This window comes from Centroberyx gerrardi, chromosome 12, assembly GCF_048128805.1.
Source record: "Centroberyx gerrardi isolate f3 chromosome 12, fCenGer3.hap1.cur.20231027, whole genome shotgun sequence".
Taxonomy (NCBI): Eukaryota; Metazoa; Chordata; class Actinopteri; order Beryciformes; family Berycidae; genus Centroberyx; species Centroberyx gerrardi.
This window is the reverse complement of record NC_136008.1, coordinates 17,225,572-17,251,285: the sequence shown is the minus strand read 5'-3', so window position 1 is coordinate 17,251,285 and position 25,714 is coordinate 17,225,572. Positions and strand designations below refer to the sequence as shown.

Sequence of the window (25,714 nt, the reverse complement as noted above, 5' to 3'; positions counted from 1 at the left end):
AAGTGTACCTTGTGGGAATTAATTAGAGCTGGTCACAGATGAGGGGCTAGGCAAGGTCCAGTATTGGAATGTCTGTCCTCTGACAGGCTGCTAGCCTTTCAGACAGGACTGATGCTACAGCAGCTGATACAGAGCATAGTGCAAGGAGAAGAGCTAAGCCCACTAAGCATCCGATGCATGGTGAAACAAACTGTTACTTACTTAATCTGCATTTTGATGATACAGCCTTGTAAAAAATTCCATGGAGAGTAACAAAACCAATCACTACTGAACACAGGTATATTGTCTATATTTACTGTCTGTATTGCATTGTCAGTATTATGTGGATTGGTCTGTGCTGTCAGCAAGCCATGAGGGAATTTCATGCGCACAATTTTTTTGCAAAATGATCTGCAGCATTTCTGTAAAAGCACTGTACTTTCCAGATAGCTCACTTTAACATAATCAATAAATCACACAACACAAAAACCTTTTTCAAACTCCTACTTTTCATATCTCCGTGGACAACCCAGACTCCACTTCCACTTCTCCCACTCGCTCTTTGTCTGTCAGTGCTTTTATCTGCACCTCTTGCTTAAAAAGGATCAGAAACTGTCAACTGCCAAACTCTGAAGAGCAGCAGCACGGCCATTAGGCAACCACGGAGACTGCTGTGCTCGCTTTCAGAGGGTTTGTGAGTGAGCGGCTCTGAAAAGCCCTGCCAAGCCCCAGCCTAAGGGAGCTCCTGCAAGCTCAGGGCCCCATTCCTGCCTCTACATCCAGGCTGTGCTCATCAGCCAGGCTGTCTACAATCAACAATAGAGCCAGATGGACAGAGACCGAAGAATCCACCGGCTGGCTCTGTATGGAGCCAAGAAGTATAGTGTTCAGAAATAACTTTGTTAAGCCATAAGACCCGGGTTTCACAGTTCTGAGCAGGTGCAGAGGCAGGGATCTACCTCAGGTGGTGCTGATAATTTTGAGCATCTTTTTAACCTCTTTTTATCCACAGGTTTGCTGAGTATGCATGTATGCATGTGCTTTTTTCAGCACACACACACACACACACACACACACACACATACAATGATGCTGCCCAGTACAACAACAGTCTACTGTTGGCCACTAAGCAACTCAGCTGGAGCAGTTGGGGTGTAAGTGCCTTGCTCATGGACACCTGGACAGCAGTTATTAGAGTTGTATTCCCTGTCTGCATTTTCCCATCCAGTCTGGGGACTTGAACATTTCTAGGACTTATCTAGGACATTTTTGATCAAACTACCGGTACGCATTCAAATACTCAATCAATACTCAAAAAAGTGAAATTTGCATGCAATTATAATTATTGATTAATCTATTGCTTTATTGCAATTAATCGATTGATCATTTAGTCTATAAAATGACAATGACAAACGTTGCCAAGCCCAAAGTGATTTTTAAAATTGCTTACTTTGTCTGACCAGCAGTATTGATTTTGTAATGATATGAAATGGAGAAAAACCAGCAAATCTTCATTATTTTTACTTGATAAATACTAAAACAATTATTAAAACTAAAATTATTAATCGATTATCAAAATTCTAATCAATTAATTTTCTGTCGATCAACTAATCGATTAATTTACTCATTGTCTCAGCACTACATGCGATGCATTGATTCAGACATATCAGAAGCATATGATGTGTGATGTATGATGTATATGATGTGTTGGCGGTTAATTTAGCTATGCTCAAGATATTTCATTTCACAAATGTCATGTTGACATCACTTTTATTGTTTTTCACATATGTCAATGTATGGAAATCTAGTCTTTAAATTCCACAACTGTGCAGGATATGTGGGAAACTGAAATATTACATGAAATTGAAATTGATTCTATTCAGACAACGGCATTGGTGCATTCCAACTCATATTCAAAATGTAAATTCTATTCATTCCAGTCTCTCAGTCAGGTGGAGCCTGATCTTGACGAAAGGATTATTTAGACATACAGTAAGTAGATGTGCAAGACAGAATGACTTTGTACAGCTCTGTACTCATCCTGTTGCCTACAGTGAGATATAGCATAGTACTGGACAATATCATTTACAATATATTTCAATGGACAGAAGTCTGTAAAAGAGCTGAGAATATGCCCAGGGAGAGGTCATGTTCACATACACACACACACACACACACACACACACACACACACACGCACACACACTTCTCTCTCGTTTGCTATCTTTGTCTCCTCTTTGCTTTTAAACATTCTTCCTTTTTCTTATGACCTCAAACTCCTTTAATGCAAGTTCTGCTTTTGGTCTCTCTCCTGAACTGGGAGTTGCGGCGGCGTCATGGCGGTCTGGCCATATTAATGAACTAGTCTTAGAGAATTACAAGGACAGGGGGAGAATTTGCTCAAGTTTCACTTTAAATTCCACTATTACCAACCTTGGGTCACACAGCCTGATATGTAGCCAATAGTTCAACACACGTTCATGCACACTCTCTGGTTCAATCTTTGAGTATAAAAAGGCACAAGCATACGCACAGACATGCATACACTATAAATAGAGTATACCAAATAATAGAGCAATGCAATACAACGCAATACAATACAATACAATACAATATAATACAATGATTTGCTTTATTTCTTGACTGGTAAGCTCAAAATGATTTTTCCCAGTGAAGTGCAGTTTTAGCACACATGCCTGGGATTTGCTCATCGACTTTTGTGGATCACAATGACAGTAGACTCATATTTCCTCAAGGGTCTCATACCATATGCACAGGTATAGTTTTACTTCCGTTCAGTGCATATTCTGGTACAGCAATACCATGATACAGTTCTGAATAATATCCCTCAGTTAAACTGCTTTCAATTATGATTCGACCAAAGATTCTGCAAGAGTTTCAGTCTTTTCAAACAGTCCTGTCTTTCCACAGTCTGTGGTTAGCGGCGATCCTGTACAGCTAAATTCAGCTATGCTTTTGCTTGACTTTGTAATCAAAAAATAGAATCAGTCCCAAAGTAGATGGCTTACTAATAACCAAAGCAAAGCTTCCCGGCCATCTGCTTGCTGGTGTGCATTGCGTTTGGAGAGCTGGAGGTCTGGTGGGACCAAATGCCAAGCGTGCCTGAGACAAAGAGAGCAGACTGCACACTCAGTGTGGTTCTGAGACCTGCTGAGCCTCCCAGGGTGCAAGGTCTCCATGAGCTGAGGCCGAGCGGAGGGGAGCTGCAGGGAGCAGAGAGGAGGAGCCGGCAGCTGGCAGCATGAGAGACAAGCCTTTGAACTGGTGAGTCTGCTAAACCTTCACACTTAAGACGTCATGAAGGGGATTCACAGCTGCGCCCAACTATGGTAAACAACCGTGCCTGGTCACACACACACACACACACACACACACACATACTGATACAGACAAAAATATACAAACATATAAACACCTATACACATGAACAAGCGCTCACACACTTACACACATACACACAAACCCCAGACAGGGTACTTACACAATACCAGTAGACAGATACATGCACATGCTCACACACACACATGCACACACACACCACAGACATCGTAATGACAGTGTACCAATATACCAATACGCATGATTAAATGTGGGAGCTGATTTAAGCCTTTCCTTAACTCGCTTCTTCTTTGAAGTGTTCTTCCGCTACTCTTGGTGGTGTAAGGAGGTTAGACTCGCTAAAGCCCGTGGAAACAGGATTAGTCTGGCCATGCTTCCTAATTAATTGTCGGGGTGTTTGGCTAGTAAATCTTGGGTATCTGGCCCTCTAATCATAGCAGCAGATAGCACGACTGTGACCCAGCTGCTGGAATGTTTAACAGTCCATGCTTTCTGTAATCAAGCTCTGAGGAATGTGGAGGGAATATCTGCTTTATTTTGCTCCTCGCCTAATTCAATTAAAAAGATAGGCCAGTGCGTTTCATTGCAGAAATTGTTGAGCATCGTTAGATTAGTCCCTAATTGGCTAGCTGTGTTCTGCGGCAAGTTTGGGCATTTTTTAAAGAACTTTTTTTTATTACGCCGGCTATGAGAGAACAGAGCTACGGAGGGAGACAGTGAATCTCAGAAAAAGGAGAGTGAGGACTTGTCTCACTGCAGAGGACCTGAAGTTTGGCTTGTGGATACACATCCTAGTGTGCTGTAGATATACAGCAGTGTCTTGGGACTGACATACTGACAGACATTTGAGTAAGAAAAGAGGCCCTCACGCCCAGAGGCATATGTGCCTACAGCTATGAGCATAGGCCAGGAGACAAGCAGTAGCTGGTGTTCTGCTGCTCCTGCTCCTGCCCCTGCACAGACAGCCTGCCTCTCCGGAGAATTGCACCCGCCGGTCGAGATCTTAGTCTAGCATTGATACTCCCTGAGTCTGTTGCAGTATGCCTGTGTGAGAAGGCATTTATAATGCACCAACCAGGGCTCAGGAGGAGAACTGCCATGTCATCTCATTCTCAATATCACACTACCACTGGGTGTGAAACAGCCCTCAAAGAATTAGGGAAGGCTGGAGTTAAAAAAAAAAAAAAAAAGGGAGAGAGCGGGGAGAGAGAGAAAGAAAGAGAGGAGAGAGAGAGGTAAATGAATGAGAGATAAACTTTGGAAGAGCAGAGATACAGGTGCAAATATGCAGTTCAAGCAAAGCCTACGACCAATGAAATGGAAAGTTTGCGTGTGTGTGTGAGTGTGTGTGTGTGTGTGTGTGTGTGTGTGTATAAATAGGTGCATGTGATCCTGGACTGGGATGACTCCTCCGCTCCCAAAGAGGCTTCAAACAAATTAGGTTAAGCGATGTGCAAATCCCGCAGCTGTCTGTGGGAGCATTTTGTAGCCATGTAAGGGGCATCCAGCTGTGGATCACAGACTGTCCCTGCCACCTCAAAGAGAACACATCAGTAGATGAGAAAAAGCAACTTCGCCTCCCTACAGGAATCATGTTCGTGGGAAAGTCTTTCAAACATAATGTTTCCCACAAGTTGGATTCTGAAATTCCCTGTTTTCACTGCAATGAAAAACATTATAAGCAAAGGGTATAAAAGAATATGAGTTTCCTCTGAAGTTATGATTATGGCTTTTTCTATTGCTCCCTGTAGAGCGCATGGCCCTCAGCAAGGTGACAAGGAAGCAGCCCACACAGCAGTGGGAGCCGGAACTTCATAATTGTACTGTCATAATAAAACTGATGCAGGGGTTCCAGAATTCTGTTTATGGCATTGCCTCAAAACGCACATAAACTGACAGGAAGGCAGGAACAGCTGATTCTCCTAGCAACAGTGCCTCTTATGTTTCCTTACATAAAGCAATCACTGCCGAGATAAGTCAGCATACATGCATACGTGAATGGGCGGTTGTGCCAAGTGTATTCACGCTTGTGCGGCACAAATCTTCAGCGCATGCCGTTATCCTCATACATCAGTCAACTTCCCATCCTGCGATATTAATGCCTGAGCAAACGGCGTCAGACAGCTCCTAGTGGAGAATCCCCAGCAGTCATTAGTTGTAACAACCTGGGAGTGCTCCTCGGAGGGACATGCTCCTCACTGCGATTACAAACAACACGGGGGAAGAGGGGGCCGCGATGCCATGATCTACCTCGCTGCCGTCTCTGCTGTTTTTGTTTTGTACAGATATTCTGCTTACTTTCACAGCAATTGTGCGACTTCAAGCTGCGGTTAGTGCAGACGGGCGCGGCCGAGTTTGATCTTGATCATAAAAGAGGAAGTTGCCACTTTATGTTATTCACAGTCTATAATTGCAGTCGGTATTTTTTGAAGGTGGCAGGTATTGAACAGATTGGAAGGAGGTAGTAAAAACAGTAATGGCTAGGACTGTGAAGGAAGGATCAAATGTAATAATCCTACAGATGCCATAAAAGCACACAAGGCACTACTCAAAACGAATATCTCTCATTTCACTGCCTGCTGTAACCTCTCTCCTCTTTCTTCCCAAACTCTCTGTCTAGCTTGACATTTACAGAGTCATAGCCGAAAAATCTGTACCAACTCCAGTGTTAGAGCGGCTCCTTTGTTCCTCACGCATATAATCTCCTCAGACATATTACCATCCTCCACTCTCCAATGACAGCGAGGATTCCCCGTAACAGCCTAGCCTTCCCATTTTAACTCTTCTGTGTTTGGAGGGGAGGATGAAGAAGAAGAGGAGAGGCCATATCTGAGGGATATAGAATTGTATAAAATTTGGCATAACGGGGACAAAGATATTCAGATTTCCCTTTCCTTTCTCTTGTCAAACTAAGAGTGGTAGTGTTCTCTACATGACTGTTTTTTGAAAATGTCCTGTTACATTGTGAATTACAGGAGTACACAGAGTTTTTGGGAGATTGGCCCATCGGTAAAATTAACTGTTAAGTGATGAAACTAGACACCAAAATCATCCGTGTGTCCCGGTAGATTGCTCGCTCCATTGCGCCATGTTAACTCTTTTGCATATTATGTTAAGTGATCAAATGTGACTGCCATTAGCCAAAGAAAGAGGACTGACCTTTTAGTAATAAAAAATTGTTAGTGGTTTTTATTTTACGGCCTGTAGATTCATAAATTTAAAAAATGAAATATAATTATCTCAATATAGCTGGTTTAGCCATGGTTTAATTATAACAGTTTCAGGTGAGTAACCATGTATTCATCTGCCACGCAGTGATCTTTAGCTGTACACGGTCTCCTACCTGCCACCACATTCATTTCCTATGTAAAAATAATCATTGGTTTCTGGCCTAGCATGAATTCTTAAATTCAGTGGTTTTTAGTCATACTATAAGTTGTAGTGCCCAGAGACAGTCGAGTGGTAAAGTTACCCACCTCAGTGCGGCAGTATAAATGTTGTCATGCTAGTTTAGCTTGGTCCATCTTTCTCGGTCGTACAAATAGCTGGATGCTTTTTGAGATGATTCAGCATTGTTGTTGTGGAGTCACGGTACAGCGACTCTGTTCCACATACCGTTCACTGAAAAGGATTGTCCTTTATTTTCTTGAAATTTGCCCATGCTGTGCTTTTGGATAATGACATAATTGCAACCGAAAGCAGCTACCGGAGGATGAGTACAAAACAATGCAAGAGAGAGCCTAGAGAGGTTTTTTAATGACAGCCTGGCTGGCTGGTCCACAGCCATGGCTCTTTCTCAGCCGTTTGAGGACTGCATAGTTAGTTATACTCTGTTAAAATTATTTTCATGACCTATCTCAATTTTTACAAATAAAGAAATTTAGGAATAGGAATAGGAATACTTTGAATACGACATGACATTTCCAGACAAAAAGAATCTCTGCGACATTCAAGCAAAAGGGTATTTTGAACATAAACAGTTATTTAATTGACTGAATTCAATGACTAATTACAGTCATTTTCATCTTTGTTTTGAGTCTACGTTGGTGTCCATTTTTTTATTGAAGCCCTTCATAAAATCTCATTTAAAAGGCAATAGGCTCATCATATGTGATAATGGAGAATAATAAAGTTTGGTGGAGCCTGAGAAGCTAATTATCGACCGTATGGTTAAAAGCACAGAGGGGGACAGCATACTAAACAGATTGGCACATAAGAAAAGGAGACAGAGCAGCCGTTTCCTCACTCAATCATTTTAAAATATCACTGTCATCATACAGTTTAAAATATAACTATCCTTACACTTCCCTTTTGTACATCACTGGATCTTTTATTTATTCTCACTCATTAAATCCATTTCCACCTCTTCCTATTTCCCTCCTCATCATCTGTGAATAAGGAAGAGAGATCTACAGGAAGAGAGTTGAGGCATAAGAGGATGGTAAAGGAGGATAAAGAATAGTAAAGATGTGCCAGATGTGATGCAGACAATTATATATGCGGGCGGTCCGGCCCAATCCAAGAAAAAGACAGGCAGCCATAGCAGGGAGAGTTGTGGACCACTGAGACCTGATATAATATATTACTTATTGTGTATAATTCAAATAGCCATCCATCTCTAGTGAGTCATTCTGCTTGCATCAGGCCTTTCACATTCATTATCATATCAGTTAACACGATTAAATGCAAATGGCTCCACCCAGAAGCGGTGCCTACATATCAATTACCGACAGTGTGTTGTGCACGACAAGAGTTATTATGGTAATACTGCCGAATTAAATTGCACCTGAGAGGAAGTATGTGCATGAGAATAGCAGGGAGGGATGAGAGAGAAAGAGGGAACATGAGGAAGAGGAAAGAAATGTGTCGTCCCCTCTTCTCCGCACTCTGAAGGACCCTCTCGGCACTTCATGATAACACTGAGTCTCTAACCAGATGCTGACTCTGCTGACTCAAGTGGATCCTACATCTCAAATCAATGTTATTCCAACAAATGGAGATGAAATAACCTACACTCAGACCCCTCCTGTCAGCTGGATTGCCACCCACTACATCTATAGAGAAAATATATTGAAATCATTAAGTCTCACAGCAGAGGAGATGGAGGAATACAAATGCAGTTCATGCTGTTTGCAGGGACACATTGCCTCTGTTCCCTTATCGAGCTCCGTTCACCTTTTTAATAGTAAGGATATACAGTGTACAGTTAAATAAGAGTTTCATTCCAAAATGAGAATCCACCATTTTTGAACTATCTCACCTACTCAGCCAAAGTGATTGATGATATGAACACGAAACTCAGATTTGAATATTATTCAAGTGATTAGATATCTGGAATAAATATAAAACAGTTACATTTTAGAGGATTTAACTATTTATGTGTAAATATTGAGTGATGAACATCTGTTGTTTGTTTTTGTGCATTTTTTTAAAATGGATAGCGTTTTGGAATGAAACCCTTCAAGGATGTGAAATTTGAGGAGAAGGGTGTGTATGGTTATGTGTGCTGCTTTGTAGGTGCTGTTGTGTGATGATGATGCCATTTTGTGAATCCTTCAAGGAGCGACTAGTGTCCCAGTGGGACTTGTGAAGTATGAACTGGGGTCCCCAAGGGACACAGGGCACTGCTTTTATAAGCAGATGGTAGTGGCTTCACACTCCCAGAGGAAAATGCTACAACACTTTATTTCCCCCTAGAAAAGCAGTCAACCTTACAATGAAAATAAAGCATACACTGGAGAGTAATACCATTCAGATCGCAAGTCAGCAAGTTGGCAATAATAAATGCAACGTTTTGATACTGTAGCAAAATAAGTTTAATGCTAGATGGGCCAGTTTCCATTTAGAACAGGCATGACTCAAGTTTGAACTTTGATTTTTTCATTAAAGCGCTACTGCACTTTCACATTAATTACATTATTAGTTAACATGGTTATATAAAAAGCTATCTTAACAATCTTTAAGTATTATTGCAGTGCCTCACTCGGAGCGAAAATCTAAATAAAAAAAAAAACAGATTTAAGCTTGACTTACTATCTGTGAAATGTGTTACTTTATGTATCTTAAAGCTTACTGATGAACATGGTGAATCTAACCTTAACAACAGCACAGCTGCATTTAAAAGATGTCTGTTGTGTATCCTGCTTTGTCACATTACCAGTAACACGACCCAAACATGTCTCACGCTTGATTACATGGCCCTGATCCTGTTTCAATTTCTTTCTTTCTTTCTACAGCAGTGATGAAGCTGAACATCCGGCCCACATCCAACAAACGACTGACAATGAAGTAAACCATGGGGAATCTACTAACTCCAATATTTGCTTGGTATATAGTATATAAAAACAAAACAAAACAAAAAAGCACATGTCACAGGAAAGTTCAAAGCACATGGAGGAATTTAGATACCACATGGTCAAAGGTTGCAGTTGGTTAGGAAAAAAATATTTTCTAGATAGTAATCGATGAATACAAATTTATTTTAATTTGTTTAGTTCATGATTAAAAGGTTAAAGGCAAAGTGTGATAGTATGCAAATACTTTAAGTGAAGATTAGTGCTGCAACCCTAAACTGATTTGCTTTTTGTGAGTAAAGATAAGCAATGAGAGCAACAGTCAAAAGGTTGGCAAAAACTGTTATTAAAAATTAAAGCAATGTGATTAAAGTAATAAATCCGTATACATCTTGCCCTGACATCTCATAAGCCTGTTCACCATGCTCAACACAGCAGAGATGCTATTCCTCCTATTAATAATTAATAACATTAATACTAAGGTAGCCTAATGTAGGCTTTTATGTTCATTCAAGTGTTGACATTTGATTCACACAGATGCTTTACACTCAGCTAAGCTTTTGCTTTTATGTTTTCAAAGTACTAAGAAAGTAACAGGAAGCCTAAGTTGGATTAGGTAATATAACATTTTAAACACAGTTTTGCAAGCAACCCAGTGACCAAGGCTCTGTTTTCTGAGCCTACACTACATTTGCAGGTCAAAAATGTGATCAGAATCTGTTATACTATATGCAAATCTCCATTATAAATGGTCCTGAATGGTAATAGCTAATAATAATGGTAATAACCAAATTTACTAAAAACTGGAATTGGACCTCCTAAGCACATCTAAATAGATGTGGTGCTATACTGCATCCGAAAACATTTGTTTATGTATATGTGTTGCTGTTTATGTACATTTATATGCCTTTTATTTATTTAAAAGTTTTGTTGTAAGTACTTCTCGTATGCTAATGTTATAACCCTCTGCCTGCTTAAACCTGCTCACTCCGCTACCCCAAGCAAATATCAAATTGTGTTGAATTGTGTAAAGAGCAATATAAACAATATAGCAGCCACAGTATAACTCTAGCTAGTCAGTCAAACAGACCCAATTATGTGAGTGAGCAAAGCCAAAATTCAAAATTTATGCTGCCCCTGCATAAGCTCCAGCTTCATTCCTGTTCTCACCCTCATGCCCTTTTTCATGAGCTGAGCCATTATCATTCAAGTGACCGGCCACTTTATCTCACCTGGGTTAAGGTGATCCACCTGCAAAGTCTGTTTGGCTGCTGTGCTGAGTGTGCTTCCTGAGCCCCAATTATGTTGTTAAACCGACAACCTTACACATAAAAGCCCTCTAGTTGTCCCTCTAAAGTGACACTAATTAGAAAGACACTGCAGCCAAAAGGGGGCTGCATTACCATACCTACCTATCACATAAGAGTGTGTGTGTGGGTGGGAGTGTGTGAGCGAAAGAAGGAGAATTAGTCGCATAGCCTACTGCAGTTAGACTAAAGGGTTCAGTGACTGGCACAACTCACCCTCCTCTGGAAGCCATTCCCCAACCTGCCACTATCATTCACATTAATGTTCCTCTTTTACCTCATTGAGAAGGCATGGTGAGGGTTGACGCTTGCTACCCCGAAAAATAATTTAATAAATTCACCTGTGATTAGCATTTCTGAGACACTTTTAAAAGGAAACTTTGCTTTCACACTTTTATACAGGACCTCTGTGATTAATAAATAGCATCTTTGACTCGAGGTAATGAGTTCTCAGCAGTTTTCCCTCTAACCAGTGCTGTCCAGTCCTGTGCCATGGAAGAGCCTGCAGGTTTTCATTCCAACCAAACAGTACAGCAGATGATTTCACTAATTAGTTCCTCCCTCTCTGGTTGAAGGTATGCTAATTAGTGAAGTCAGCTGGTGTAGTGTCTGGTTGGAATGAAAACCTGCAGACTCTTCCATGGCACAGGACTGGACACATCTCGCTTAGAGGGAACGTTGGTCGATAATTTCGGTTATTTTCAACCCGGGCCTTATTTTCCTACTTTTTTGCCGTCATGATGATTGATTGTGTTCAAAATGTCGGCACTTACTTCACTGTAGAGCTTTTTGTTCCTCCAGTTCACCGGGAGCGCTGCTGTCCAATACACACTCAAGGGCCAAAGCAAGCTTCAGCAGTAGAACCCAAAAAGCTGTGTTGTGTAAAACATGTTTTTTCAACACAATAACACTCACACTACAATGAGACCTGCATACATGCGATTTTCCATGGCCTGACTTGTGTATATTGGAGAATTAGATATGTTATTTTAACTAGCATGAGCTAATTAGCTAGTAGACCGTTCAAGTATTCTGATGCTGCGTTCAAGTCAAAACCCGTTCACATCAACCTGCTAGTAGTAATTACAAGTACGATATGTGGGATTTTTGCAGGCTCTGATATCTCCCATCTGGCATCACAAATTCCACAGAGTAAAACACATAAAGAACGTTTTCAAGCTGAAGCAATGAAAGCATGTTCTTCCGCTTCTTTCGAGGTGCTCGTGAAAAAAGTTAACAATGAAGTGTGTGAGCAACGCTAAAAAAAAAGGTTAACTGGACTATTACAACTGAAATGTCGTGGGAATTGTTCGATCACAGCTATTTAAAGATGTGGAACTGCACTGTGAGTGTTATTAACTTGAAAGGATGTGTTTTAATCACTTTTTGGGTTCAGCTGTTGGAGATTGTGTTTGCCCTGTGGGTGTGTATTGGACAGCAGCGCTCCCGGCTAACTGGAGGAGCAAAAAAGCACGTCATTTTGAGAGCATCTTGCTTCCTTAATGTGATGTATTTCTTGCTGAAACAGGATATTGGGGTGGGACATAACGCAGGGAGGGATCATTCAGTGTAAACCAATGGGATATCAGTAGAGAATCGGTTAGACATTTGATGGAAGGGGCGGAGGGGCGGGATTGTTCAAAAATCTGTGATGACATTGTTGGCCTACTGGTACACCATTAAAGATACACCATTTTCCAGTATACCAAAAAGCAATGGGATTTTGATATTAAAATACCAGAAAATAATATTTTTTTCAATTTGGGGGCATTTATTAAATATGTGTATATTATGACAAGGAAAATTAGCTAACAAGTTGAAAAAGTCATGTTTCATTTCACTGTGACTTTAAGTACCACAAGCTACATAAATACCTCTCAAGAAAGATGTAAAAACATTCCTCCTCTCACGAAGGAAAGATGCATTGTCATCCCCGAGAATGAACTGCACACCACTTTATCTTATCTCTAATTTCGTTTATCACTGTGTGGTTTTATCCTTCAAGCTTTCCCATAAAGCTGATGTGTTGCTTAAGTCATTACATGTTTATTAAGATTTACTCAGCCATGGCTTCAACCACTCATCTATTTGCTCAAATTTTAAAAGCACACACTGTCATATTTTCCAAAACATGAACAGCAGGCAAACACTTCATTTCAGGGAGAAAGTGTGTTCTTTCCGAGCAGGTGAGGACAGCTGAGGCTTTCTGACAAACAGGTTCATCAGCTACAGGCTATGAAGTCTGACATTTACAAATAGTCTGTCAAAGCTTGCAAAAAGGTTCCAACGCTTGTTTTGTTTGTCCGAGCTCTGATGTATAGTTCACTACAGATCATCTGACTTTCTTGAAAGCATATTGCTATCTAATAACATATCATACAGCAAGCTGCACAACCATCATAGCAATTCAAACAAATCTGTGCAAAAGTGAACATTTTTAATAGAATGCAAACAGGTTTCCTAAAATAGCTCTTGCCATCGGTCTTAACTTAAACGTAAAACTTAAAAATATACTTAACTGTAGGATATCCAGCAAAGGGTTTTAGGTTGGGTTTTCTTTAAAGAAAATATGGAAGAAGGAAACAAAGGAAGAAGAAATCCAGCTACTGTGCAGTTAACACAAATGATCAAGCGCTACAATACAGCTTACATGCTTAGCATTACTGCAATTTAAAAAAAAAAAAATTTTCAACGACTCAGGAAACAAAACATGCTATATAGTATATTATCTGTCTAAACAATGAATAAAAAATTAAAAATGCACAAATAGAGTGTGAATCTACAATAAATGGAGAATGGGGTGATATGCAAACGGTGAATAACGGCTGCCAGAAGGGGAAGGGGAAGAGGGCAGTGTAATAGAGTATTAAACCAGTGAGCCTACAGCAGATGTATCTGTCTCCTTGGTCTGCCTCATCCTTTTCACAGAAGGAGATGAATCTCGGGTCACTGTCAATGACACACGCAGTAGCATGCAGCTGGTCCACGGTGTGTGGCTGAGGCCAGGGAGGGGTGAGAGGTGACAGATAATAAAGACCAGGAGATATGGTGCTGTCCTCCATAGCCGACTGCTAGAGGGTGTTGGAGATACAGATGGAGCGCTGTCTGTGTGTTTTACTGTGTGAGTTGCTCCTGTAAAGGTCATTACATTGAGCTTGCTACTATGCACCCATTGACCAGGCTCTGACCCCAAGAAAACGCTCATGTACAGCAACTCCTTACCTATCTCCTGAGTTTCTATTCAACAGGAAAGTCCATTCAGAATGTCTGTGGGTGTTTGTGTAAAGATCAGTTGTGCAAGCAGCGAATAGATCAAGAGCCAAACATGAATCTGTAGCATGTTGCAGCATTAAGCAGTTTAAGCACGCCTATGGAGCAGGATCTTAGTGTGTTGCAGGACCAAATTTTTAAAGATTTCTTTCATGGTGTGAATGTGACACTGGAATGGAATGGAGAGGGAAACTTTTGCTGAATTTCTATATCTTGCTGGTAACCAGTGGGTGGGCTTCTGGTTTGTCACATGACCACATCCTCTGTTCCTGTATGGCTCAATGAAACTATGTGTTAGCAATCTATTGGTAATTCCATTGTCCCTTATTCTACTGGTTGATGGTGTGCTTATGTATATATACGTGTATATATATATATATAGGCTTTTAGATGTATTGTTTTACAAACCCTGTTGAAGGCCAAAACGCATTCGTTTTACTAATAAATATTGTTCTCAGTACTGCAAGTGTTGCTGGACTCTATTCTTCTCCACTGGGTGTGACCCTGGTCAGCACAGTAGACACTGACAGGAAGGAAAGGTGAGAGAGGGGGGTTTGCAAGATTAGCATGCAACACAGTTTAAGACAAAAGCCTTACCATATTTCATCACTCATTTCAATACTGCATGTCAAGCAGTGAGGGAACAGTTACCCTTTTGAGAATTTCTAGCATGGGTCAGCTGTGAACCAAAGCCCTGACCTCTGACCTCTGAGCAGAGACTGTGGTTTTAAGGCCACTGAGATGGAGCAAGACATCTGAGCAAGATGGTTTGTGCCTCGCTCAGGGCCACTTCAGCCAGAACAGACCTCTGTCTGTACAGAGAGAAGCAGGAGCCTTTCAGTCTCTAATCACCATCACTGAACTTAAAGCAAAAATCCACCTTCACATACTCTTACACTGTTAGATCATCAACCTGTGATGTTCAATGCATTCCAGGAGTTATTTTGGGATGAAGTCTTGTAATTTACTTTTTTGGTGTACCCACTTTCCCTCAGCCTCATTAACTGAAGTTTTTCCACTTCAGTTCACAGTTTTTCAAGTCGAGAAAAAGTGAGAGTGGAGAGAGAACAATGCTGTGCTGTGCCCAGTTGAAATTTCAAAAAAGCTGTTGAAGAGAGTGTTGTATTTCACGGGCTACCGACAACAGATGCGCAAAGATCCAAGCTATGGCTGCATTGCATGCTGGTCTACTGAGGCTACTGTCAGTGGACAGATTGGTATCTCTTGATTGTTGAACATCAGTACAAAATGGTCAGTCTAGAAAGACACCCTTGCTCTTTGATTCTGAGGGACTGACACCAAAACCTGACGTCTACTGTTGATGTTTTAGATAGCTGAAAAATATTCTGCTATCAAGCTCCAATGTAGCTGTGCTGGAAATATCTTGACGGGACGTCACGTTGTTTATGTTTGGGCAGTTATCCATGGGAATGAGAAAAACACACTACCAAACAACAGAATGGACCCAAGAATGCGAGGTACATCACCGATTGCTTTTTTTTTTATAGTGTTAAAATGTGCTTGGGTGGATTTTTCCCTTAAGGCCACCCTGCCACACTGTAATGAATATTACAGCAGACCCGTAACTTCACAGTAATGAATGCGCCTTTGACAAAAATGAGGTACACTTGACATGCAGACACATTCTTCTTTGCAAGGTCATCATCCTGGAAACCTGACTTGCTTCATTATGATAGAAAAAAGGACATAAGATTATCAATAGCAGCAAGTCATCTCAGATCTAATTCAAAATAAAAGTGAATGCGATAAAATGGGCCATTCTTATTAAGATCTCACTGCATTCTATCCTGTTTTTTTCTACAGTCTTTTCCCCTTCATGGGAAACATAGTCTCTAATTTCTCCTGGGAGCCACAAGCTGCTGCTATCTCAGCTGTGTTTACTAATCTTCCCTCGACACCAATTTCTCGGCCCCAGAAAGTTAATACTAGTCCAATGTAAATAGCCTTATCTCATAAACTCTTGTTATCCCCCCACCTTGGCTGCCAAGATGGTGGATAGTCAGACTCCCCATGTGATACATAGATAGAAGTCAACACAGTAGGATTAAGTAGGATAAAAAATAAAATCCTATGCCAATATCTGCAGTAAGGTTATCCACCTTAAATAACACAGTGGAAATGTCATGGTGTACCCAACTGTGGAAGACTGTTTTCACTATACAATGACTCCTGCAATTTAGAGTAATACACTCGCTATGTTTCCAGTGTGTGTCTGAAGGATGCACAGATAAGAAATTACATTGAATATATGTCTCTTGGTTCTCTTAGCTGGTCGATAGTAGGTGGGTGCTCAGAGTCTGTTGCCGTCTCATCATTTGCAGAATACAGTACCTGCCTTATTCCACCTGTGCTATTCTGTTCCGTCGGAGGCCCCGGATCGCTGTAAATGTCGTGGCAGTAAGTTTTAATTAAACCCAAAGGGAAAAGTATTAATTATCCCGTCGCCTGCCCTGAATTGGCTGGTGGCTGCAGGCAGATTCTCACTCGAATGCTGATGATGTGGAGGTGAATGAGGTGCAGTTTAACAGTTTAGGATGAAATTTAGGATTTATCAAATTCTGAATTCTATTTAGATAGAAGCCTAGGGATAGGATGGACTTGTAGTGCCATATATCAAAATCACACGTACTCAGCTTTTAAAAATAACACCACCTGACCAAGTTTCTGACCAAGATAGTCTGTCTTCTCCAGATGGATGAGGTGTTCCCTAGGGCCTATCATTATTTCTTTTTAAATGATCTATCTAATTATTGCATCTTCTTGATTGTATTGTATCTTGTCATCTTTACATCTGTTCCTCTCTTTATATCTGCCACATTAACTGTCCGTTCTATAATCTAATTATGTGTCCTTCCTTTCATCCAAGCTTGTTGTAATATTGCTATTGCCATTAAATGTGCAATGAAAAGTTCTCTCTCTCTCTCTCTCTCTCTCTCTCTCTCTCTCTCTCTCTCTCTCTCTCTCTCTCTCTCTCTCTCTCTCTCTCCTCTCTCCCTCTCTCTCTCTCTCTCTCTCCCTCAATGTACAATGAGCAGTTCAATGTACTATCCTCCTGTGGAAAGGTCCCATTCCCACTACAATATCATTGATTGATGGATTGGTTACACCAGAAGGAGGCCAGTATTCTGACCATATGGCAAGTCCACAGTTGTAGAGCTGCTTTAGTAGAGAGCCCTTTGCTGCCACCAATATCTCTGCTGAGAAGCTGAAACAGCACCCTTCTCTTTGTCAATTCCCTGTAGATATTTGTTAATGCAGAGATGGAGGAGCAGCTTATAAACTATGCATGCCATCTCCCTGTGGCAGCCACCAGTAGAGAGGATGCTGGTAGGAAAATGCTGGTTTCCATTAGCCCTAAGAGCCTGGTTAACATAAAATTATCCCTGGGGTTAGCAAGAAGCAGGCACAACTGGAGTGACTGCTTGATTAAAGCTAATGCATTATGGACACTGGACATCTAAGGGTTGATTTGCACACAGTCACATGCTCCTGACAATGATAAAAACCGAATACTATTTATTTCCCAGACTTGTGCACTATTTTAAGGAGTAGCACACACACCAACTGGTGATCTGTCACACAAAGCTTCAGGTCATGTGCCTATATCACTGTGGAGATTATAGCAAGCCAAAATGTGTGTCAATTCTGTCTAATAGAAGATCTACATGCAGACATCAAACTACCCAATAAGGAAGGCAGTCTGTGTAGCCGTCTAATACCAGCTATATTGTGGGAGAGCAGAGCACTCACCCCGCAGGAGGTCGGAGCTGGCATAGGGTGAACTGTGTGTCCGGAACAGCTGCCAGTCGAAGTCGTCCTCCTCCCCCTGGGTGAAGTCACACAGGTTGGGGTCTGAATCCTCATCGAAGGTGCAGCCTGCCGCTGTAAGAAACAGAAAACAATGGCGATCAGTGGAGGAAAGAAACACCATTTATTGTTTCAGAGTTGAGTTTTGAGTCTACTTAAGCAGAGGGATAGTGGATAATGATTCGATTCATCTGACAGATGATTACACCACATAGGAGGGGAAGGAGACACTACAGTCCCATTTCAGAAACCTCACGTTGGCACAGTAGCGGTAGCCATGGTATTGTGGCCATTTTGTGAGCATGTTTGTACCTCACGTGGGCTATATCTCACCATGATCTTCCCTCTGATCTTCTTCCCAGGCAGCCAACATGCATCCATCCCCCACTCCACACTTTACACCGAGGAACCAATAAAACAGCCAGCCACAACGCAACGTGCGCTCCAGCCACACTGACCGTCTTTAGCCTAATGAAACATGTACACGTGTACAAACACTTTCAAACCAACAAATCAAGCAATGAGCTATAATTACTTCAGTCTCGCACAAAAGCACACAAATCCTGCCAAAAGCGATAATTGCCCCAGCATTTTGAAGATAATTCCCCTCCCATAAAACATACACAAACAAGACCACGCAACCCAAAGCACATTCACATAGGCCTATACAAACAGCAATAACGTTTGGGGACGGCAGAGACCCTGGGGAATGTAGTGATTATTATAATACCTCACAACCTGCTATTCCATGTGCCAAAAAGCTAATTTTTTCAAATTATATTTAATAGCGATGGCTTTTATGGCCCTTGGGCCCTGAATAATGCGCTTCAGTCGTTGCTCTCTGCATCTGTTGCCATATCTCACATTAGTCCTTTGGTGTGAGAATTACAGGCTAACAGTGGGCGGTTTGAACAGCCCAGTCACATGACCAGCGCCTGTGCCAGTAATAATTGGAGCAGGACAGCAAGAGACGCGACACGCTAATGTTTGAAATACCCATGAGCGGGTCCTGAAGGTGACCCCTGTGGTCTACTGCTTTATTACTGCTCATTCTTCTCTCTAATCTGCCATTAAACAAATGGTCTCAATGTGACAAGCCGCAGACGTGCAAAACTGCAGCCAGTCTAACTGTAGTTATGACTCATAATTTTCATTTTTACTACTGATGTACAAGAGCTAGCCACAACTTCCAACCACTAACAGATTATTGCCGTTGCCGTATCAGTTGAAATGTTACAAGTCAGATAAAACTGAGGGCACAGGAGAAACACTGGGTTACTTTCCGAAGAAAGCGAGCGGCGAGGGAAGGAAGGCGGCGTAGCAGGTGCTATTTGGTTTAAAAGGTTCCAGTTAGTCGTAGGTGCTGAACTTCCTCCAGACGGCGTAGCACAAACACACTCAGGGTGCCCTTGCCCACAGCCTCTATTACATCACTCTTACACCTTCTGCGATAATACGATAACACCGGAGCATATCTACCATCATGTAAGCTCGGCCCACTGGGTGATAGCAGCAGCCAACCAACAGGGGAGGGAATGCGAGTTTCTCCCTCTAGGTTTGATTTATTGCCCCGTGCTGGGTTGTTACTGCACAGATCTGCTGCTAGGGCCAGGGGTTAATTGTCCCGCACTGGGGTCTATTTCTAATAGAACAGCCAGAGATATGGGACCTGACACATCCAAACGCTGGCACTATATTATTCCCCGCTGCTTCGGTAAATGAAGCCTGCAGACTCCTCCCCACAAAAGTCTCATCATCCAGAGGCAGGAAGCTGGGAGCCGAGGCCGGCGCTGCCCGGGAATGTCATCTCCTCAGAAAGCACTGGATAGATACAGCTCATCTATCATGACAAACACAGGAGCTCTCGGCGCATCAATCCCGCCTCAGTTCCTTCTGTCGGACCACTGTGTTTGAGTCTGGTGGCTGCAGACTTTTTCTACCTGAACAATTACAGGTTAATTTAGTGCAGTGACCAAAAATCATGTTTGAGACGTTGCAAACGTTTTGTGGCTGAAGCACCGTTCACTCTTCTGTTCTTTTTTCTCTTGTTGGTTAACATAAATCAACCTCCATTTTAAACATTTTGGATATCAAACAAGCATATTTTGTATGCTCAATTGATAACCATTTTTTATTGTTAAGTATAATTCAAATGTAGCCAATTTTCAATGTTACTACAGTGTTCTTGGTGGAACAAATTCTGGGATTAATATGGATTAATACCACATATGAATGCAAAACACTGGCTGCTAAGGCGTTCTGTGCTCGTCAAAATGGAAGATCTACTAGCCAGGGCTGCAAGCATTTTGAATTCTAAAATATGAGAATATGAAAAGGAACCGAGGCACAGCACTTTTGCAGTTCAACCTTAACTGTATTGTATTTTAACTTTATTTTGAGGTCTGTCAGTTGTTGAGAGCAAGATGGAAGGGCAGATTAATTACATGTTTCCTCTGTGGGATTTACTAAACCAGGAAGCACTAGTTTGCAGAACTGAACGCCTAGAGAAAAAATGTTGTATCGCATATTATACAACATTGCCTTATGGAGAAATGTCCAGTAGTGAACAGAATGGACAGGGGGGCAGAGGGGAGGAAGTTTAAGATGAAGAGGATGATGTCCAGACCAGGGATGGAAGGTACATGAGGCAAGAGCGATTCAGAAGTTTTTCTCATGATCACTTTGTTTTGACAATGATGTACAATTAAAAAGGAAAAGCTTAATTCTCTCTCTGTCTTCTCTTTTCCCAATGCGGATATGACCAAAGCTGCATATTTAATTCAACAATGAATGGGGTAACATGTCCATGCATTGATACTTCAGTACAATTTGTGCCGATTTTTCATTACAATAGATCAAACCTGTAAAAAATGTATTGGTTTGGCAGTCTACAATTTATTCTTCAATATCTGTTACTTATTTTTTGCCAAATAGCATTAGATAAGTCATGTAGCCTTGACAGTATCTTTCAGAAAAAATATAACACAATAAGAAATTAATAATAAGCAGTAGAACTGAGAACAAAGAAAATAAATTATTCTACCACAAATGAAATAACTAACAAGACCAGAGGATACAAGAGGATACAAATATATAAAACACAGAAGCTCCAGCGGCTATATTGTGACTGAATGTGGATGCAGAGGGCGGTGGCAATTTGCCTCCAATTTGCCACCACATTGGTGGGGGACACATAAAAGTGTACCCTACTTTTATATGTGCAATTAATCAGGCCTCTGACTCTCCCTGCTTCTATTTGTTGTTAGTGTCATATGTAGCCATTCAGATTAGATTTGCTATCCCTTCTGTTGTTTGCTTGTGTAATCCCCTGCCTTGCTATCTAATTAGGGTGTTAGCTATGCACAGTGGATATTGTTACAAAATCTCTGCTTATCCCCTTTATTTGCATATGCTTTATGCATGGGGACACTGGCCTAAGCTAATTTAAGGTGACTTCAACAACTTTCCACTTGGATAAATAAAACAAAACAAACTGGGAAGAGGATGAAATCACAGAACAGACTGAAGCCACATTGAAGGTGTTGTTGATATCATATGCAAGAGCCGTAGTCAAGACCACCTGAATCAAGACCATAACTGTAATTGTGTTGGTCTGCCATCATAGCGAGGGCTCAAAATCTACACTATTTCTCTGCTGATATTTCGTCAAACACCAGATTGTTGCTAATTTACAATGAGTACTTGTACTTGAGTACCAAATTGTCACATCAGCCACTGACAAGGGTATTGAGATATGTGAAAGCTGTATGTGAGAGTAGTGGTGTAAAGTGTTACAATTTAGAGTGGATATAATGAAAAGCCTGTAAATGTCATTGGCCACCACGTGAAAATGAACAGTAAATAAATAATTCCCTGCTGTCACAAATAAGATAAGATGATGATGACTGTCGACGCAGGACCGTCCTGACTAGCATGAATGACAGACAGAAGTGGAAAAAGTGGCTGACATGGTCTTCTCTAATGGATAGCACATGCATTCTCTGGGCATTTTTTTCTTTTTTGGCTGTTATTTTCCAAAAATAATTACTCAATCAGTGGTTGCCATTGTAAATGGGAATTTTACATCCAATCACAGTGGAAAATTAAAAATCAGACAATGTGCTGAAGGAAGGGTGATAATGATGACATCACATGTCAAGTGGAAATGCAGTCAATTCCAAGATGAGACCAAGACACTTAAAATCCGGTCTATCATGTATAATAATAAAGGAAAAAGGTGAGATGTGCGGTCTGTGAAGCCATTCACAACCTTTACCTCTGCTTTCATGTCGACCCCAATCTCTGACCTCACTTCTAATTATCCGGCAGTCAGGATGGGTAATGAACACCAGAGCCTGAGAGTCACCGGGGAAATACAGCATGATGAGGCACCGGCGCTCTTCATATCATGCAACGACTGGGAACCAAACCACAGGGGTTGTGTGGGAAGACACTCCGAACCTGAGAACTGTACTCCACACAGAAAACCTCATCTAAGTCTGGGGTGACCGAGTGTGTATCTGGATCCAGGTGGGAATGGGTGAGTAATACTGGAGGCAGTTAGGGGAGGAGAGTGGTTGATTTGCATTGCAGTGAGTGCAGCCCAATGCATCAGCAGGAGACAGGTATATTTATTCTCTACAGAGGCTCTCCTCCCCAGCACTCCCCTGGCTGTCTCTGAAAGCCATCCATCCCCACACCTGAATACGCAATGAAATCATCTCTCTGCCTCCCCGGGCATTAATAACTCAACCCTGGTGGCAACAAGGGCCTAGTCACACAGAGAGGGCCGGGAAATGGATTGAGAAAGGAAAAGGTTGGGGATGATGGTCAGGTGCAGAGGAGGGCTACGTAAGCTTGAGAGTGGAAAACACTAAAATGTACTGTAGTGGAGCATCTGGGCTACGCTCAGGATAAGAGAAAAAGCCTCTAATGAGGTAATGTAACATACACAGTTCAAGTACATAGCCCTTTCCATCCGTTGGGGGTTAACAATGGTGCATGTATGATACGATTGAATTCATACTGAATCTAGCTTATCTACTTTCATACTGAATCTACAGCTGCAATTTATTTTGCATTCACTTTAAAAGACTGGTACAATCTTTCAACCTAGATGGTTGGTTGATCATGAAAGCTTCTCAGAACTATGTCGCTAGAATAATGGTCAAAAATATTATTTCTCCAGTATTAGCTCTTTTCAATGCTTTTCTAAGGGCAACAAAAAGGGAAATCAAGGACACTAAGAAAGAAAAAACGCAAACTGAACTTGTTGTCTCCTGTTCCTCTTTTTGAGAAAAAAAGAATACATCAATTATTCCCCTTCCCAGTTCCTGTGGGTACGGGGTAGGGGGTAGAAGAAATCTCAGTTGACACTGCTGATGAGAAGTTAGTTTTAATTATCATACTTTCTCCCGAATGCTTTCATGTAGGTCTATTTTCAGGTTATGTCTTTTCTCTGGGAGGGTTGAATTGCTGTGCCGCCTCTCCTCATGCCTGCATGACATTCATCTCCAATTTGAGATGCAGACACTTTGGATTTCTCTTCACCTCCAGAGGAGATAAGATGTGAGACGTAAGTGGATCCTGACAGCGAAGCAAATCTTAAGGCCCATATAACAAATCAGTTTAATTAGCAGGAGGAAAACTCATGTCCCGTGGTTCACTTTTCAACATCTGTTTAATTTTGGGCTTTGGGTTTTGCAAATACTCTTTTGGAGTTGAGTGACAGAAAGAAACGTGGAGAGACTATATAAAGGAACTAATTTGTAAATTTATATGCAAACCAAGGGAATGGTATCCACAGTGCGTCTCCATATTACAACCTAGGCTAACTTAGTGAAGGACCCGAGGATGCATGTCTCTCAAAGCCTGGGTAAAGCATTCTTAATGAGACGCTCCCGAGCACCAAATAACAGTCTCATAACCTGCTCATGTCAGATTCATGATGCATTATAGTGTATTATGACATTTTCTGATGCAGTTATGATGTAATGATAATGTGCTTAGGCCGTGTTCACATTGCGGAGTAGTTTCCGCTAAAAACAGCATTATTTCCTATGGAAGGACGCAGAGAGTTGAAACTAGTTCAACTTGAGCGGATAAGACCCGCGTGTCATGTGTCAATTCTCAAAAGACGACCAATCAAAATGACAGAAATGACAGAAACAAAGAAAACGCGCTATAAACTCAGCACTACCTTGGTTGCAACTTGCCTGGCAACAAACTGAGCGCCACCCATTACAGCTCCGCTTCATTTCTGCCATTTTTTCAAAAATAAAATCATAGCGAGGCGGATCGTGGATGAACATATGATGACTTATAATGTATATAACCAACAATTAATGTAAAATGTTACCCAGTTGTGCATACACCCAGTGGATCGGGTAACCTTGTCTCAATAAAGAGAAGACCGCAGGGTGCCTTTGAGTAGAGGCAGTACAGTGCCTGCATTTAATGTGAACAATTATGGAGAGACAACAAACAGTCTCCCACACATGCCATGTGTACACAAACTACAGAACTCCCAACTCGCCCGACCTCAGCCAATTGCATGCAACTGTTGACCAGCTGAGCCAAATCCACTTGACTGTGCATCCTAATCAAACTGCCTGTAGCCTCCTGACTAGCTAGAAATCTCTGCTAAACCACATGCCCCGTAGCAGCTTCAACACTCTGCTGCCTGTCAATTCCACTAACACACAGGCAGCCAGTTGCTGTCTCCGCAACCTGCAGCCTATCAATTCCACTAACCCACATATAGGATCACACAAAGGGAGGGGAGTGGGAGGAGAGCATTTTAGTTCACTCTGCCTCTCTGCTTCCCCCTCACAACTCATTGTTTCTGTTGTGCATGATTTGAACAATAGCACATAAAGATGTGTATGCGCTTTCTTTCTCTCTTTCTTCTACACGTGACATCCAGGAGGAGGAGACAAAGGGCAGCTTCATTTTACTCTTTAAGGGCACGCTCCCCTCAAGCTGTGCTAAGGAAGTTGCAACTTAATGACATTTCATGTTTTACAAAAGGCAAGTTTGATCTTTTTTTTTCTTCTTCTTTATAGAGTACTTTGCTATAAAACAACTCTTTGGGATCCATTCCAAAAATGCCAGCAAAATCAAACATAAAGTCACGCCATTTGAATTTCATTTCAAAACAAAAAAAAATGAAGCAGCTGTATGCTTTGTGAGCTTAGCAAGAATTTGCACATCCCACCTCAAACAGGGGACATCAAAGAATGACCTCCCATTTTGAAAGGTCTGGAAAAGATTTGAGATACCTTTAAGCAATGTTGAGGTGGAATAAATTTGTATTAAATAACAGTTCCAAAGGCCATGATTCATTGGCAGAGATGGAAAGAATCCTGAAATGGTTCACTCAAGTAGGAGAGTCCTACTTCAGTTAAATTGTATCCCAAGTCATCCCAAGGCACCAGCAGCACACATGGCTGACATACAAAACAAGTTTTAGTTGATTTAGATGATGTGCGTGTCCTGCCACCTTTCGTTGTCGGTCATTACCTGTTGGGCAAGTAAACACGATAATTGTGAAGGTGCCAAAATAAATATGCTGTTGTTGCTTGATGCAAACAAGCTGTGACATGAACTGTGAATCTAGCCAGCATTCAAACGATGGTTTCGGTTACAACTTCTCCAAGGGTGGAATGTCGGAAAAAG

The 25,714-nt window shown here is 41.5% G+C and overlaps 1 protein-coding gene across 2 annotated transcripts in view; it reads right to left on the bottom strand.

Moving 5' to 3' along the window:
• ptprub (protein tyrosine phosphatase receptor type Ub) overlaps positions 1-25,714 on the bottom strand; it is a 140,837-nt gene that overhangs the window by 80,174 nt on the left and 34,949 nt on the right. For both annotated transcript variants that reach the window (XM_071901602.2, XM_078286963.1), the window contains exon 2: positions 17,981-18,112. In XM_071901602.2, the coding sequence (XP_071757703.1) occupies positions 17,981-18,112 (132 nt within the window). The remainder of the gene's footprint in view (positions 1-17,980; positions 18,113-25,714) is intronic.